This window comes from Schistocerca nitens, chromosome 6 (assembly GCF_023898315.1).
Source record: "Schistocerca nitens isolate TAMUIC-IGC-003100 chromosome 6, iqSchNite1.1, whole genome shotgun sequence".
Taxonomy (NCBI): Eukaryota; Metazoa; Arthropoda; class Insecta; order Orthoptera; family Acrididae; genus Schistocerca; species Schistocerca nitens.
This window is the reverse complement of record NC_064619.1, coordinates 10,873,650-10,892,065: the sequence shown is the minus strand read 5'-3', so window position 1 is coordinate 10,892,065 and position 18,416 is coordinate 10,873,650. Positions and strand designations below refer to the sequence as shown.

The 18,416-nt window shown below is 42.3% G+C and overlaps 1 protein-coding gene across 1 annotated transcript in view; it reads right to left on the bottom strand.

The window, feature by feature from the left end:
• The window catches only part of LOC126262595 (SH3 and cysteine-rich domain-containing protein 2-like), a 562,394-nt gene that overhangs the window by 383,290 nt on the left and 160,688 nt on the right, over window positions 1–18,416 (bottom strand). Inside the window, exon 3 of the mRNA XM_049959336.1 lies at window positions 17,990–18,027. Coding sequence (XP_049815293.1) covers window positions 17,990–18,027 — 38 coding nt within the window. The remainder of the gene's footprint in view (window positions 1–17,989; window positions 18,028–18,416) is intronic.

Here is an 18,416-nt window from a genome sequence, read left to right as displayed (position 1 = left end):
CAGCAAAGCGACGCAGCAATTCACGGCTTGTCTCCATTCGTACAGGCTTTTGTTCGAGAACAAACAAAGGTCTTATGGAGATGATCCAGCATAATCGTAAAGACACAGCCATATGAAATTCTCAACACTTTAGTGAGGTTACGTGGTATTAACCGTTCATCCCCATGGACAATCACAGCAGCTGCGTTGATGTTGACAGCAGAAACCGAAACATCAGGCCCAACTTGCTTATCACGGACAAGTCTACTTCGTTTGAAGTCCTTGAACCACTTAAACACTGTTGCATGCAGCAGTGCATCTTCACCGTATACTGGCTGCAGGTTATCGTAGGTTTCGGTGTTGTGTCGTACTGCACCTCTTGCGTCACCTCTACTGTTTTGTATGCGAAATGCAACGAGCTCCTACAAAATAGAGCTGTATTACCAACCTACCGAAATGAAAGTGCTGCCACCCATAGAGATTACATATAAAAACACGCTCTTTCTAAATATTCATTCAGCCTTTGTATTAAAATTCAGCGGACACTCGCAGCCGCTAAAGGAAGTATTCAACTTCTGCTCCGTGCAGTTGGATGCAAGAAATTTTTGCAGTGATTTACGAATTGTTCAGACACCACCAGGTCATCTGGCAAATCTAAACAAGATCCCAGTTCTTAAAACCCTTCAGCACATATGCTATACACTTTACTTTTGCCAAGATCTCAGGCAGAAAAGTCGAGAAGACTGAGGTCAAGCGATCTTGAATGCCAAGGTACAGGCCCTGTTTGACCTGTCCATCTTGGACCATATTGGAGTAGCAGACACCGTTTCACAACAGCAGAAAAAATTGTCTGTGTCTATCATATATGTATCACATTCCCAAACAATGGGCCATGGCTGTAATTTCAAGTCCTGTATATGGGGACGTAACCGAAAAATTTTACATTTCAGTGGTTCCTCGCAGGCATCAATGGATCACAAATTTAGCATTGGAGGGCAGCGTGGAGGGTAAAAATCGTAGAGGGAAACCAAGAGATGAATACAGTAGGCAGATTCAGATGGATTTAGGTTGCAATAAGTACTGGGAGATGAAGAAGCTTGCACAGGATAGAGTAGCATGGAGAGCTGCATCAAACCAGTCTCAGGACTGAAGACCACAACAACAACAAACACCTTGCAACCACAAATTCACAATTATCTCGCAGATGGCCTGATTGCAGACCCATGTTAACTAGAGCGATTTTGCTTCTATTATCGTATACTTTCATCACCCGTGTCAATGTTTGCTGTTTGTTATGATACACCCTGTTTGTATGATAAATGTAAGGAAAATGTGACACATTTTGCAAAACGAAAAAAAAAAAACTGAAGCTGCGTTTAAAATACGGTGGATTACTACCGTACTGGATTTCCCCGTGTTCTGACTATCAAATGACTCATATTAGTGGTTTGATTTTGTGATGTCGACACGTCACAGTCCATTGCTCGACTGACACGTCTCATGTTCTATTCGTACTTTGATCTATGATCATTACCAACTATACTTTATTGCCATCACCTAAATAGTTAATAACTGTAACTGTAATGATTAACGTCAGTGATTGCCAAGAGTAAGCAATGCTTCTATATTAATCCCTTCCTCTTCCTTGTGGCCGTTTTGCTAGTAAGTCAAGCCAGTGACGAGATATTCAGACGAACCTCACCTGGGGGGTGGCGGCGGGAGGTGGGCGGGGGGGGGGGGAGTGGGGGTTGGTATGCGTGCTGCCTTTTCAGAGGACCAGATAACGACCTGGCTTTTTCGGGGCTGGCACCAGACGGGTGCCTTCCTGCACTTTTCGCGTAAGTGCTATACGCTTTGCGCGATATTGATCCAGGGCTATTGGCAAACACCTGCACTTGTGGACAGTCTCAGTTTTTACAAGCAGGGGCGTCCTCGCAAAACAAACTTCAAAAGAGCTTCGTTTTGTGTCAGAGGTCGCCTTCCAGGATCGCTAGGCAAGGGGCAGTCAGTGAGTTAAACATCTTAGCGTTCCGTGAGAAGTCGCCGGGCTGCTTTGTCAACAGGTATTCCTTTCTCTTTGTAAAGCGCTGGGTCTGCTTTCTGTTGCCGCTTCGTGCGAAGTGAAAAAGTTGTACGACACCTCCTCAAGGGCTAACCTAAGCAAACAGCAGAGTTAGGAAAGTCAGGACACCAGATTCCGTGAAGTGCGTACGTGGAGGTGATTGTGTTGGGCGAAATATCAAATCGTCTGAAGATGTGGGATAGTAGCTCAGAATTGTTTAATAACTGCAAGTCCTGGTGTGTAACGATTGGTAAATCTTGAAAAACTTTTGCATGGAGGAAAGAGTGTTCTCGTGCTGACAAAAAGATCATTCATCGGCACTTCGCACACCTCGCAGAGCCATTTTCACTGGTGCACGGGAAATGCACAGGCTTGCAGAGTGCAAGTCCACGTAAAACACAAATAATCTTTGATTTATACACCTGAAAACCAGTGCTCGCTCGTTTTTAATATCTATGACAATACTTGTCACATTTTATGATGACGAATGTGAGGTGTGTGGGATACATACGTGATTAACTGATGCATGAATAGTTCACCTCCTAGCTATTTCGTACTGGACACATCCCATGTTTTTCATTATATATCTGACAAGTATTATCATAAATATTAAAAAGTAACAAGCAAAAAGTGTCCTGGGCTATCTGTATGGGGTCATGAATCTACGTATATGGGGCTAGGAAAAAATGCTTTACACTATTTGGTCTGATTGAAAAATGTGTTATATTAAAATTAATTTTCCTTTAAACAATGATTTTCTTTTTTAGGCTTTGTTGAATGAAATTTCTCAATGGATTTTAAACGTTTTGATGAGATTTTTTTTATTTGTTTGTACCTGCAGCTTCGCCCTGTGCAGGCATGTCACATGTATTGCACAAATCTCCTCCTTCCTCTGTCTGTGTCCATTTCCTCCTCGGCCTTTCTCAGCTCAGCCACGCCCAGCTACTCACATACCGCCTGGAACGCATTCTGATAGTAGCTGCTGGTATTGCAGGGCAGCCGAGATGTCAGGCGTTACCAACCTTTCTCACCAGATTATCTCGCGTCGACTTGGTCTTGTCGCTTACGTTCCTACTTAGTGTAACTTAATTTGTGTCAGCAAAAAGTGTTCAACGTAACAGCCTTTTACAGATACCCCACGAAACATATTATCCTCCTCAGACCTGCAGTCCATTGCAATGGGCGTAGTTTTCTCTCCTGCTATCAAAGACTTTGCATTTTCCGTCCTAATACCTGCGGATACTTTGAATGCACAGTATGGTACAGCCATCTGGCGGGAGGAGCGTCCATTACGATCGCTTGTCGCCAAGTCGCAGCCTTGTTTACGACGTGTTACCATGGCAGGTGAGTACTCCTTCATTTCTGAGGTATTTTTCGAAACTTACTTCATTCAAATATGTACCTGTTATGGACAACACCTATAAGTGTTTTTATATGTCTTTACTGTGTAATAAGTTTTTGTAATAGTGCATGTGTCTTTAATTATAGTGTCTTTAATTATAGTTACAAAATAATAACGTCCACTGTATTGAACACTGGGACTTCGTACCACATTTTCGTGCATTGCTTACCAGGCATCAGTGGTGATTATCTTTGCTAACTTCCAATACATTTCTTGTTGTGAATTTGGCCAAATGACATTATCTGACACATTGTTATCACTTTTTGTAAACGAAGTAGGTAGTATATTACCACAATAATTTTCTTAAAGGAAAGATGTGAAAGCTCAGTTTGGAAGGAATTGTGGATCATCTTTTGCAAGGAGACGCGTCAGATCTTGAGATCAGTGAAGAGGAGGAGGATGAAACTGATTTGCCAGACAATGCAGTGCAGCAAGCAAGACGATGTTCCTTCTCAAAGTGAACATAGTAGCAGCAGCACTGAGAATTCTGATGGTAATGAGACTTCTTCACAAGATCGCAGTATTCTTTGGGAGGAAAGCGAAGAATAAGCGTGATGCCTTCGTTTAAGTAATTTTCTATTGTCTCTGTGCTTTTACATTGTTTTCCATCGTTTGATTCAAAATTTCAGGTTTGAAGGACTCGAGACTACCTCCTCGCCCACAAAAGCTGCAGAAACAACGAGAAGCAGGTCATGGACTATTTTCAACAATACTTTGACTTGTCCTTTTTAAGGACACGGAATTCCTCAGTGTAACATGACAAAAGAACTGTTTCTCTGAGTACCATAGGATATAAAATTGCCATGATTCACGTCTTTTTAAAATTGATAATTAGCGTTGATAGAAGTTCTTTCTGCCCAATAAGACTAAGTTTTGCTAACTAAAGTATCAATGAAGTACTTTTTACATTTTTCACTTCCTTTCTAACGCTTAGTTACACGTCACGAAGACCAAGAGTCCAGTGTGATGTACACTACAAAAAATCTTTTTTTTTACTTCTTAAATTTATGTGAATTCATTTTCACTATCTTCTGTTTAACAGGCACATACAATGTTTCAAAAAAATTCGTGACATTTGCCACCAGGTCTCAAGAGTCTACGCACTACAAATCAAAAATATGTAGAATATTTAATCTTGCTCGTAGACAGTTAAACAAACGTCCATAAGGAAAAGCCAGGTAATAGCTTAAAAGTGGATTGTATCGGATAAGACCTGTTTCTAAGTTCTAGCGTTAGTGACAGTACCTATAGTCTCTGCAGTATGAACTACAGAGGAAAGAGACAATCCCTGATATTTGGAATCAAAGTAACAGCGTGTTTCGCAGTGGCAACAAGTTGTCTAATCCCAGAGAGTTTTTCCTTGCACAAACTTAACACTGAAGGTTGTGTTTTTTTTTCGTAACTGACAGATGTATTACATTTTTATTCTAGCTTTAGATACAACTGATATTGTTGTTTACATTGTAAATTGTGGAAATGTCAATCGAAAGTAATAATACCACAACAGTGCGTTCAGATTTTTTCAGAAAAATGAAATTTCGGATTGTACCGGACAAAACAGACTGAATTTGAAAACTTTAATTTTTATAATTTTTTTTCTTTATGAAGCAAGCCATCAGAAGTCAGGATCTATATGGGACCAAAACAAAATGAGGGAAGCCGTAGAAAAAGTCAGTATTCTTTAGAGGATAATCAGGGTAGCAGTGAGAAATATTAAATTCTAAGAAGTGCAGTAAGTATCAGACTTAAGAAATTAAGGTGAAAGAAACAGATACCCATGGAACCTGTTTTAGGAAATAATACAATTTTTTCCCGCCAAAATTGACTGGCGAACAGGAAACAGTGGTGTACGATCATGTTAGAAATCTTATGCCTTTAATTTGAGTGAATATGAGTTCTCAGATCTTATTTACAAGTATTCAGAGCAGATGAAAGTGAAGATTCGGTTCAATAAGACGAAAACGAAAGCGGGTAAAGACTTTTTGCTATGATTCAATAAAAAGACACGAACGCTTATGGCTGAGGACAGCCCAGTTCACGAGCTTCCAGCGAGTAGCAGGCTTCAGCAAGTAACAAATCGACAGACTTTTTTATAAACTGGAACAAGTGTAAATTCGTAGCGACTTACGATCCAACTAAAACTATTTTTCAACAAAAGTAACTTCCATTTCACACATTAGAACACAGCCCTTCAAAAATTTGAATGGGCAAAGTGCAAAGCGTGGGAAAAACGTTAAAGAAATCGACAGACGTATCTTTTTATGATACAGAGTTCAGCAATTCTGTTAAGTAACGTATCACAATATTGGCTAGTGCGAAAAATGTTCTAATACAACCTTCAGAAAATACACGGTCCAGTCACATTAATATGAACACCGCCTATGTTGGATGTAAACGTGCAATAGCCACTTACAGACTGTAGGTGGCAGCACTGGCAGTAGGGAATATACACTCCTGGAAATTGAAATAAGAACACCGTGAATTCATTGTCCCAGGAAGCGGAAACTTTATTGACACATTCCTGGGGTCAGATACATCGCATGATCACACTGACAGAACCACAGGCACATAGACACAGGCAACAGAGCATGCACTATGTCGGCACTAGTACAGTGTATATCCACCTTTCGCAGCAATGCAGGCTGCTATTCTCCCATGGAGACGACCGTAGAGATGCTGGATGTAGTCCTGTGGAACGGCTTGCCATGCCATTTCCACCTGGCGCCTCAGTTGGACCAGCGTTCGTGCCGGACGTGCAGACCGCGTGAGACGACGCTTCATCCAAACATGCTCAATGGGGGACAGATCCGGAGATCTTGCTGGCCAGGGTAGTTGACTTACACCTTCTAGAGCACGTTGGGTGGCACGGGATACATGCGGACGTGCATTGTCCTGTTGGAACAGCAAGTTCCCTTGCCGGTCTAGGAATGGTAGAACGATGGGTTCGATGACGGTTTGGATGTACCGTGCACTATTCAGTGTCCCCTCGACGATCACCAGTGGTGTACGGCCAGTGTAGGAGATCGCTCCCCACACCATGATGCCGAGTGTTGGCCCTGTGTGCCTCGGTCGTATGCAGTCCTGATTGTGGCGCTCACCTGCACGGCGCCAAACACGCATACGACCATCATTGGCACCAAGGCAGAAGCGACTCTCATCGCTGAAGACGACACGTCTCCATTTGTCCCTCCATTCACGCCTGTCGCGACACCACTGGAGGCGGGCTGCACGATGTTGGGGCGTGAGCGGAAGACGGCCTAACGGTGTGCGGGACCGTAGCCCAGCTTCATGGAGACGGTTGCGATTGGTCCTCGCCGATACCCCAGGAGCAACAGTGTCCCTAATTTGCTGGGAAGTGGCGGTGCGGTCCCCTACGGCACTGCGTAGGATCCTACGGTCTTGGCGTGCATCCGTGCGTCGCTGCGGTCCGGTCCCAGGTCGACGGGCACGTGCACCTTCCGCCGACCACTGGCGACAACATCGATGTACTGTGGAGAACTCACGCCCCACGTGTTGAGCAATTCGGCGGTACGTCCACCCGGCCTCCCGCATGCCCACTATACGCCCTCGCTCAAAGTCCGTCAATTGCACATACGGTTCACGTCCACGCTGTCGCGGCATGCTACCAGTGTTAAAGACTGCGATGGAGCTCCGTATGCCACGGCAAACTGGCTGACACTGACGGCGGCGGTGCACAAATGCTGCGCAGCTAGCGCCATTCGACGGCCAACACCGCGGTTCCTGGTGTGTCCGCTGTGCCGTGCGTGTGATCATTGCTTGTGCAGCCCTCTCGCAGTGTCCGGAGCAAGTATGGTGGGTCTGACACACCGGTGTCAATGTGTTCTTTTTTCCATTTCCAGGAGTGTATAAAGCGAGTCGGAGGAATTCGGAAAACAAAGCAGTCGTTGTCGTACTGCGGAAACGGAGCGCTTTATCTGACGTTCAAAAGCGCATGAGTATTGGCTTTCGGGCCAGCGCTGGAAGCATTTCCAAAAAGGCTAAGTTTGTAAACTGTTCGCGTGCCGCCGTGATTAGAATATACCGTGCTTGGCAAAAAGGCGCTACCGAAAACCGGCGCCGAGGAAATTGTGGTACACCACGGACCATAGATGACAATGGTCAACAACGACTGCGGATATGGGTACGGGCGAACAGACGTGTCCTTGTTGAGCAAGATGTACCGAGGGTCTCCCAACAGAGTGTCCTCAACGACTATAGTTCAATTCTTTTATCTTGGCGGGTCGCGCATGCCCGCCCAGACGCGAGAGAATGCAGCGTTGCCAGTTGCACGTGCCAAGAGAAGCAGCGCCATAGTACAGTATAGTTGGCAAACTTACGTTTGGGGGCAGGGCGCAGTTTATGAAGTAAAGCCACCACGGCCGCATTAACCCTTTCGCTACTTCAGAGACGTGCTCCCCGCATTCCGCGCCGTGCGCGATTTTGTCATCACTGCACTGCTCGCCTGTGCACACACATGGTGTTCCGAGTACTTTGACACACTTATCATTCGATTTCACAAAAACTATTTGGTCCAAAAATTTGATTTTTACACATCTTCTTGACTGATACCTTCCCCCCCATAAACGACTTAATTTTGTTTCGATGCTCAACGCAGTTGTTGTGCAGCATTAGATGTAGTAAACCATTGCACGAAATTTTGAAGAGTTTGCAGAGGTTGCAGAGGTAAAAGTCCACAGCGTATACTTTCAGTATGGTCGACTTTAGTTGCCACTAGAAATTTCAAAAAATTACATTCAAACGAATAAAATTCATGAAGTAAGACACTACAATATTGTTTTTAAATAAAGAAAATATCAAGCACCAAACAACATTTGAACTCTGAACCTTTAGGATAGAAGTACCACAGCTTAACCATTACGCTAATGCAGCTCATCGTTCAACAGCATTCCTGGAGTACTTTAAAGAATCACGCAAAATACCGACAAACATTGTTGGTATGACTATGAATTACTCACGTTTCGTCGAAGTACAATAGGAAATAAATAATTACCACTGTTCTTTATTGTGAAAAAGCGGTTAGTGAGAATGAATTTCCTTGCTGTCGCCTGAATTAGGAGGCTTATTGCTTGTTTGGTTTAATTAATTAATAGAATATGAAGCAGCTGGTATAAAGAACGGTTTTTCCAAACTTTCTTTTATAGAAAGTCTGCTATCAAGACATTGCTTTTGTTCAGTTACTTTATTTATGACTGAACGTTTCTAAAACTGAAGACACTCGTCCGTGCTCTGCACTGAAGTCGAGCTCTGGCAACGTCGTTCTCTGTTCATTCGCCGACTGTGTTTTGTGATGTCAGATGCGCAGAACGAACCTAAACTCGGCCGCCGTCGTAAATGACGTGCACTTTAGTCACCGAACTTTGCTGTGTATGGTCCTCCCTGGTTCACGCAACCATCCTGACTGCCGTCCATCGTCGACGAGGGCTGGAATTTGCACGCAAATACCGAAATGGACGTCCACTGATTGGCGACAAGCTGTCGTTTCAGATGAATCGCGTTTTATACTCCTTCGGACTGAAAGCAAACACCCCGCAACAATCGTCAGAAGGTTCCAGGCTGGAGGCGGAAGCATTATGATCTTGGAAACGTTTTCGTGGCTTTCCCTGAGTGATCTCGTCATTCTGGAAGGCACAGTACATCAACCTTGAGGATCATGTCCACCCCTATATGAAGTTTTAATTTCCTCGGCATGATGGCATCTTCCAGCAGGACAATGCAACGTATCATACAGCTTGCAGTGTACGTGCGTGGTTCTAAGAGCACCACGATCAGTTTACCGCACACCCTTGGCTGCTAAACTCCCCAAATTTAAACCCAACTGTCTGTGGGATCACGGCGCCACGGACCCTTAACCGAGAAATGTAGCGCAGCTGTCCATGGCCTTGGAGTCAGCGTAGCTCATTCCTACCGGAACCTTACTGACACTCTTCCTGAACGTTTCGCAGCAGTTCGTCCTACAAAAGGAGGTTATTCTGACTTTTGACAGGTGGCCACATTAATGTGTCTGGACACTGTATTATAATTTCGAAAAACTTTCGTGTCCGACACAACCCGACTTTCCTCTGTTCGTTTCGAAACAATCAATTTTTGAAGTTTCAGTTTACCGTTTAGAGTATGATGTAACAAATGATCTGGTGAAATACTCCTGTTCAATTGGCTCACCATAGCAAGCACTCCAGTAATGCGCAAAAGCTTTATTCCTCTTGTAGTGATTTCGCATTTATTTAGTGTAGTGTTGTGTCATATAGCCTATGGGTGCATGAAGAAACATTAAGCACTTAGCTGTCTATCTGTGTCTCGGTTAGGTATCATGGAAACCGTGCTAAAGCTTCTCCTTATTAGACCAAGTGTAACACCTACAGCGCCTCTCGGTGTTGAAAAAACAAAAATCGCTCCCAAATTAGCTCCCATGTCCTTAAAATATCAATTCACGAAATGACCGAAGTCCCTCCACAAGTAGTAATTACGAAAAATGAATAAAAAACAAATATAGGGAAATATCTAGTATAGAAAGCAAAAGAAAAGAAAAGGAAAATTTAACTATAAATTTTAGAAACATGGGAAGGGGGAAAAACAGTAGAAAATATTAAAATATAGTTATTCCAATTCGTAAGAAAATCAATATTATAGTCATAGAACGTAGGTCTGGGACACCAAAGATGGTGTTTATTAAAGTATAAATAGCCATATGTTGTAATTAAGATACTCCAGTCTCTAGTCTGTTCTAGCTCGGAAGTTATTTAGGACGTACAGCTTTAGAGAACAACAATTGGGACTTTATTGAACGGGGATCAAGAAAAGATCGTGACGAGATTGTTTTTGAGGATTGTCAATTCAAGACTTTAATTTGGACATTTATCAGATTAGATAAACGGCAAGGGGAATAGTAATCTCTTTGGCTTTAATGTCAATTCGCGTGAATATTTAAACGCTTTACTGAACTGAGAATTTTAACCGGATTGGGACTTTGAATTGTGATAGTGGGAAACGTTAACTTCACGAGAGTATTGATCATAGTTAATGACAGTTTGCGGATATTAAATAGAAATAACGTATGTACCGAAAGTGACAGGACATCTCTGATGCTAGCGGCAATCCTACTTAGACATCTAATTAAAGAACTTCTTTGAATGAGATCGTGTGAGTGAACCTATTTATTAATAATTCTTGTCAATAAACTGACGTTGTTAATTGAAACATAATACAAGTCTTGAACATTAATTTAACTTAGATTAATAAAAGTTAAGGTTACGTGATCTATGCCAAGAACAAACTAGCGATTCGTAACCAAAACAACTGAACGAAAGGTCAAAGTATCGTCGTCTGTAAACATTGGTAGTAAAGCTACTAAGGATTTTTTCTCTCATTGTTGGGAAGACTATACGTGTAGTGACCCACGTTTAACATTGGGTTTTAAAAGTAATCAAACTGATACTTAGTCGGGACAATATTAAATAAAAGTAAAACCCTTCAATGACAGTCAATGTGTAAAAAATAAACTCAAACTTTCACCTATTAGACGAAAAAGCGAAAACAGAAAAAGGGCTGCTACACAGGCCGATTGTCGAAGACACAAACATCGTAAAATACTTTTACACAACACTTTGGTACATCCTCGGCCATCCAGACGATTGCAAGCTCTTAATTACCCCTCGAAAATATAAATTAGGAGGTTATTACCCAGTGAGTTATAGTTTTCTCAGTCATGAAACTGTCGGTACACAGAGCTCTTGCATTAATGATCTTTGTCCAGTGTCTGCCGTGTTGACGGTCCGTCGAGCAGCGTTCAGCGATGAGAGCAGCGCAGTGGGTGTGCTTTGCGCGTTCAGCCGCGAGATTGACACGACAGCGTTGCTTCGTGTCCCGTTTGTTTGTGTGTGTGTGTGTGTGTGTGTGTGTGTGTGTGTGTGCGGACTGCAGCCGCTATTGCGGCCCAGCTGTTAGGAATTCACGAGGACGCCCCTGTTGCGGCGATTACACGCTCAGTAAACAGCGGGACAGATGCGTATGCGTTTGGTGACAACGGCCGTGGCTCGCTTTCCCAGGCGGCGGCGTGGCGTGTGAGCACGCGCAACTGCTCGCCCACTGCATTAAAACGGACGCTCCATCGCCAACCCGCAGGGACTGTTTCCAGATACTCTGGCAGCCCAACTCTATACGGCGAGTTTGCTTACTGGCTTTCAACACGACTTTGCTTTCACGCGCCGTTCTACTACTGATCCGTTCACTGTTTAATAGATTTAGGAACGTGTACTGTGTCCCAACATTATCAAACAACTCGGTGAAACCGATCTGTCGACACAAAACCGGCACGGATTGAAGACAAATCGTTTTTATGAAACATAATTGACTCTTTATTCACGTAAAGTAAAGACTACTACCGACCAGAAATCTCAAGTTCAATTCATATTTCTAGATTTCCAGAAGGATTTTGACATCGTTCCTCAGAGGGAGCTTCTAATCAAACTGCGTCCATATCGAATACAGCCTAAACCGTGCGACTGGATTCGCGATTTACTGTCGGTAAGGTCTCAGTTCGTAGTAAATGATGCAAAGTCATCAAGTGAAGCAGAAGCGATGTATCGTGTGTTACATAAGGAAGTTCTCTAGTCGCACTGCTGTTGTTAATCAACACTAAGAAAAAGAGAAAAGAACGGAGCACTACGAAATAATTATCAGAATGTGATGAAAATGAAAGATATGATGTACACTTACAGACAAAAAATGATTACAGTTTCAGAAAAAATGGATGATTTATTCAAGAGAAATAGCTTCACAGATTGAGCAAGTCTTCGTTTGGGAGTTAGTCTGCTTGGCGTTGGTTGATAGGGTTGGTGGACATCCTTCTGACGAATATCGTGACAAATTTTGTCCAACTGGCGCTTTAGATCGTCAAATTCCAGAGCTGGTCTGAGGGTGTTGCCCATAATGCCCCAGAGGTTCACAATTGGGAAGAGATCCGGTGACCTTGCTGGCCAAGGTAATGTTTAACATGCACGGAGACAAGCAGTAGAAACTCTAGCCGTGTGCGTACCGGCATCATCTTGCTGAGATGTAAGCCTAGGATGGCTTTCCGTGAAGAGTAACAAAATGGGGCGTCAGCTATCGCCAACGGAGCGCTGTGCTCTAAGAGTGCTGCGGATGACAACCAAACGGGTCCTGCTGTGAAATGAAATGTCATAACTGCTGACTGTCGGGCCATATGACGAGTGACAGTCAGTTTCGTATTCCACCGTTGTTCAGTACGTCTCCAGACACGTCTTCGTCCTGGAATCTCACTGATTGGAGCAGAATGGTATTCAGTGATGAGCCCCACTTCGAACTGAGCCCCGATGACAAGCGAATGTCCATGGCCCTCCAAGCAGCTCGAAAATTTGGTGATCTGACGCGCCAATTGGACAGAAGTTGGCACGATATCCGTTAGGAGAACATTCAACGACTGTATCAATCCATGTCAAGACGAGTAACTGCTTGCACAAGGGCTAGAGGCGGACTAACGCATAACGGCCTTGCTCTGTTTGTGAAGCTGTTCCTCCTGAAGAAATCATCCAATTTCTTCTGAAATTCCAATCATTTGTTTGTCTGTAAATGCACATCACATCTACTGATTTTGTTCCTATTCGGTTAAATACTTGGTGTTGCGTCTTGAAACGACATAGCAGACAATCTGAGCAGCCCCCTTAGATTGTCTGCAGATAATTCTGTCGTTTACCGTCTAGTAGAGCCCTCAGAATATGAAAATTAGCTTCAAAACTATTTAGACAAGATTTCTACAAGTTGCGAAAAGTAGCATTTCACCAAAATGAATAATAAGTCTAAAGTCATTCAGATAAATACTAAAAAGACTCCTTCAAATCTAAGTTACACGATAAATAACACAAATTTAAAGTTTGTAATGCGATAGGGTCCGCAGTTGCGATTAATTTTTTGAATGATTTTCAGCTGCCATTTTCTTTATTACCTGTACGATTGTACAGTTTCGGCCTTGGGCCATTTTCAAGTATTTTATGGATGATGTTTTGGTAACAGATTGTGCAATTTACGTCGTTGCATGTTACGCTCATAACTTAGTTCGAGGTGTTCACGCTATTTTAGGAGCACGTACTCCTAAAATAGCGTGAACACCTCGAACTAACTTACGAGAATAACATGATGTCATAGGAGCAACAACGTATATGACATAATCTGTTACCAAAAAATCATCCATAAAATACTTGAAAACGGCTTAAGGCCGAAATTGTACAATCGTACAGGAAATAAAGAAAATGGCAGCTGAAGGCTTCAAGAAATCATTCAACAAATTTAAATGCTGAAGATCAACTACGTACATAGAGATTACAATTATAAACGGCTGAAACTGGAGCCATGAAAAAGAAAATTTTGTTGGGAAGGTGAATCAAAGGATGCCTTTTGTTGGCAGAATCCAATAAAGAGACTTCCTACACCACGCTTGTGTGTCATCTTCTGCAGCACTCCTGCGCGGTACGGGATGCCTACCAGAAGGATGGAGGACATCGAAGAAATTTAGAGATGGGTAGCTGGTTCTGTATCAGTAGGGTAGCTAATATTGTATTATCTGGAAATAGGGGAGAGAATGTCATGGAGATGAGGTACGACGTGGGGTGGTAACCATTAAAATATAGGCGATTTCGTTGTATCGAGGTCTTTTCAAGAAATTTCGATCACAAATTTTCTCCTCCGCATGCCAAATACTTTGCAAAAATTGACATTACATCCTTGTGGAACAAATCCACAATCACTGATTTTAAAACAGATTTGTTATTCGTCTTCACTGCATTAATTTTTTGAATCACCGGTTTCGGTGCAACATGAATCATTCTCAGATCTGACTGAATGTATCGGTTAAAAGAGTAACCTGTCCAATTATCAGCAAATTTACATCTTATTCCATGTAATACAAATTTTAAAAAAATAATGGACTCGGATAATAAATCTGTTCCAAAATATTTTATTGACTCTGACGTAGGCTACACAGGGAGATATTACCAATGTAAGAAAGCTACAATAGCGGGGAAACACTTAGATGTTCACTTTTCCCACGTGCTATTCGAGAGTGGAACTGTCCAGAAGCAGTCTGAAACTGGTCGTATGAACTTCCTGCCGGACACGTAGGTGTGAGTAGCAGAATGCTTTGGTTGATGTCATATGGATATAAATTTTGGATACCAAGACCAGTCCTCGTAGTGTAATATACCACATCGCTGCTTTTGGCTCATGTAAACTCGGAAAACTTTGAATGAAATTTATCACGTGAACGCAGCTTGTCGGTCGAACAACATGCATTACACTAAGCGACAAAGCTAATTACGATTTGACATTCCAGCCGGCCGCACACCCATTGGACAAAACATTAACAGTCAATGGCACGGACAACTGACTATTGAATCCTTTCCTTAATTATTTGAAATGTTTTGTGCGATATGAGTTCCAGCTTTAATCAACCGATGTAATCTGTGTAAGACAGAACACCGTAAATGACAAGCTTCCACGTTCTCTTTTCACCCAAAGTTTGTGAAGACCACGAACACTAACAGAGTCTCTCTGGTAAACGAGAAAATTTCTCGCCGACGAATGACAGACTAATGTGTCTTAACCTCCCGCCAGGGCGCAGGAATATCTTGATGACAGGTCTACATCTCTTACCCGAATGTAAACGTGAACCTTCACGAATTTACTTACAGACATACTAGGCTGTACGACAAGGACACTCCTCTACAAACAGGAATAGCGACGGAATAGTTACGGATGAAATAAAAGGCTCATAATCTCAGTTATTAAATAAATGACATTAAGCAACGTCTCATCCCCTCAAAACATAAGCAGAACAAGCACACTTGGAACAACCGAGACGGACAACCTGTCCGGAAAGCTGAACTCAGATATGCCGACATGGTAAATGACATCGACCAGCAATCCTATGAAAAACCGTTCTTTTTATCGGAGCAGTTGGGTACCTGGAAATAACATATAACGCTTGCGAAACTGATGGCCCTTAAATAAGTCACGTGTCACTTCATATTTAGATGAAGTTTTAATTCCTGTATAAAATATTTTGCATCCATATAATTACAAACTGTAGCTCTTTTACAACTTGCACCGTTATTATCGCAGTACAGAGCTTCCGCAGAGGTACGGTTTTGAATAATCGGAAATTATTATGTCTGGTTTATCTCACACGCATATAGTGGATGATAGGTTGTAAATTAGCCACAGTGTCTCTGTCACATCCTAATGACTTCCGAAATCGCACTAAGGTATCATGTCTTCACAGGTTTTTCTGCACAAAAACATGATAATATTGGTTTTGAAAGGTTTGTCACCCGGTCGCAACATAAGGTTATAGATCGTCCCTTCAATTGCTTAATCGAAAACTGAAGAAAATGATATGACAACACTGAACGTAATGACGTATTTATATTTGAAGACATTACAGCTGAATTGCCTGGTGAAATAACTTCTATCAAGAAAACTAAAACTGAGTAAGCATCTAACTAAGCGAAATAGAGAAAGATATGTCATAATGGAGGTAACTTCTGTGGGACGAAGGGAAAAAAAGCACTTTACAGTCTTCGTTCTCAGAACTGATGAGTTTCAGTCAATAAGTCAGTGACGACACCAATGAACAGAAAAACGTCTGAGAAGTGTCCATATTGGGCTCCCTCGAAGTTTAATAAAAAAAAAAAATCTGCATTACTTTCCGGAGGATTTGAGAATAAAAATGTTGCAAATGTCCTCAACCTGAAAGTATGCTTTAAACGTCACAGGTCTTCTTTGGGCATTGTCCTACTGGAGATGGTACTCTTTTCCCTTCTTAATACCTTTGAAATGATGTATACGATACGATAGACGGGGTCGTGCATCTTGACAGCGACGTCGAACTATGTTAAAAACGCATTTTTCACTATGCAAATCATTACTAGAGGACGTAGTGGCAGAAACGAGATTAAGACCGGTGGAAGAATGAACTACAAATCTTTTTATTTTTAGTCCGACACTGGTCCACCTAGACAGTATGCTAACTCTTGGTGAGTAGAGATTGTAGTTAGTTCAATACACGTAAAATCTACTAACTTGAAGGAACATGGGCTGCGGAATAACTACCAAATGCTTTACATATCATCCTCGGTAAGCTTCTAAGCTTCGGGTAAATAAAACGCGTGAACAATTTTTTAAGAAAGAATAGAAATAGCGAAGATTTGCTGACGGGACATTTCATGCATGCTAGCGCGTATCACTGACTGTTGTGCGTGAAATGCCCAGTGTCAACAAAATTACGGGTCCCATGGCAGCGGAAGGTGCAGTGAGTTTGTACACTGTACAAGTTGTCATCGGCTTCAGTTTTCCGCCTATGTGGCCGAGCGGACGTCGTGGTCAACCAAACTCGCAAGTACAACCGAGTAGCTGTTTGTAGGTGTGGTAGCGGCTAACGTTTCATAGGCCCATATTAACGGCCGGGAGAACGGCTTAGCCAGACTGCGAAACTGTGACGAATTGACAAGCAATTGTCCTTTATGACTATAGCGGCACTGAATTTAGTTCATTATGATTACGAACACAGGGAGCGAAACACGGCACTGTACTAAAGCTTCAGTGGAAAGGTGTAAAACAAACTGTCAGAGTTTACTTCAAACAGTTCAGTGTGGGAGATGCCGTTTGAATTCGCAACCTTCCAATAACACATTCTTTCGATGAGTAAACACATAGAGAACCACAAAGCATCAACTGTGAAATAAAAGTATTTACCTTGCCTAAATATAAACAAAGAAACAGCTATCCATCTGACTTCCTGTTTTTGCTATTTCGGTAACTTTTGGCCTCAGAGTTCTCGTAAATTATGTTCTTCCACTCGTCAGCATAATGTTATTGCTGTCCTGTCTTGTTAAAAAGTATCTTCTGATGTACCAAGTGTTACTTTTTTGGGTATTTCTTGGTATTGTCCCTTCTATGTCGAAATATCTACACATCTTCAATATTAAGCAAACTTCCTGACACGTTCCATATTATCGACCAGTCTATAAGACTCTTTCCTGCTTTTTTTTTTTAAAAAAAAAGAAAGAAGAAACAATGTGGAGCAGAACAGTCATTAGATAATGCGAAGTCGTGGAGGTTCACGCAACATACAACTAAAGAAAAATTCGGCTGCAGAAATGTCTCATTACGACTTGAAACGACAAACGGTTTACAATATGCGACCACTCAGTTGGACAATGCCATACCTAATCTGCGGAGAGATACCTGAAAATCGCCAATTTTCGATATCCCAGCTACTGCATACTCTCTCGGGAGTATTGGCAATCGTAGGTCTAGAATGTAAAAATCACAGCTTAACCCTGTAATGATACAATGTGGGACTTTAGCCCATTTTGTCATTAGTGAGCTATCCGCAATTTTCTGCGAACTTACCTCGTTCCCAGCACGGCACTGGTCAGGCAGGAGTGCGTAGTACTCACCTAGAATGACAGCGACTGTGATTCGACGATCGACCCACTGGCTGTGACGGCACTTACCTTGTTCTCGCATGCCTTGTGGCAGACGAACTTGCACACTGAAACAAACAGGACGTTAGTCGTTATTTAACGAAAATTCATTGTGTCAAGAAATCCTCAACATGTTACAAACATTCGGGGCGGTTCAGCTGCCCCTAGCTATAGGTTTCATGTAACCTGCAATGCCTTCAAAAACCACACGCGAGATTGCCATACTCGCTCGTTCGCTGCACAAAAACTATTAGTTCAACAGAAAAAGTGAATGGGACTTTTTTGTACGAAATTTAATGTAGTTAGTTTTTGTGCGGGGATATGTTTTCGCTAAAGGCTATAATTTTAAAATTATTCAAGAAAAATGTACAAAAGTGACCAAACGCGTTTTGCTTGAATAACTCGAAAACCGCGGTCTTCAACGAAACCGCATCCCAGTAAAAAATTTATATACATC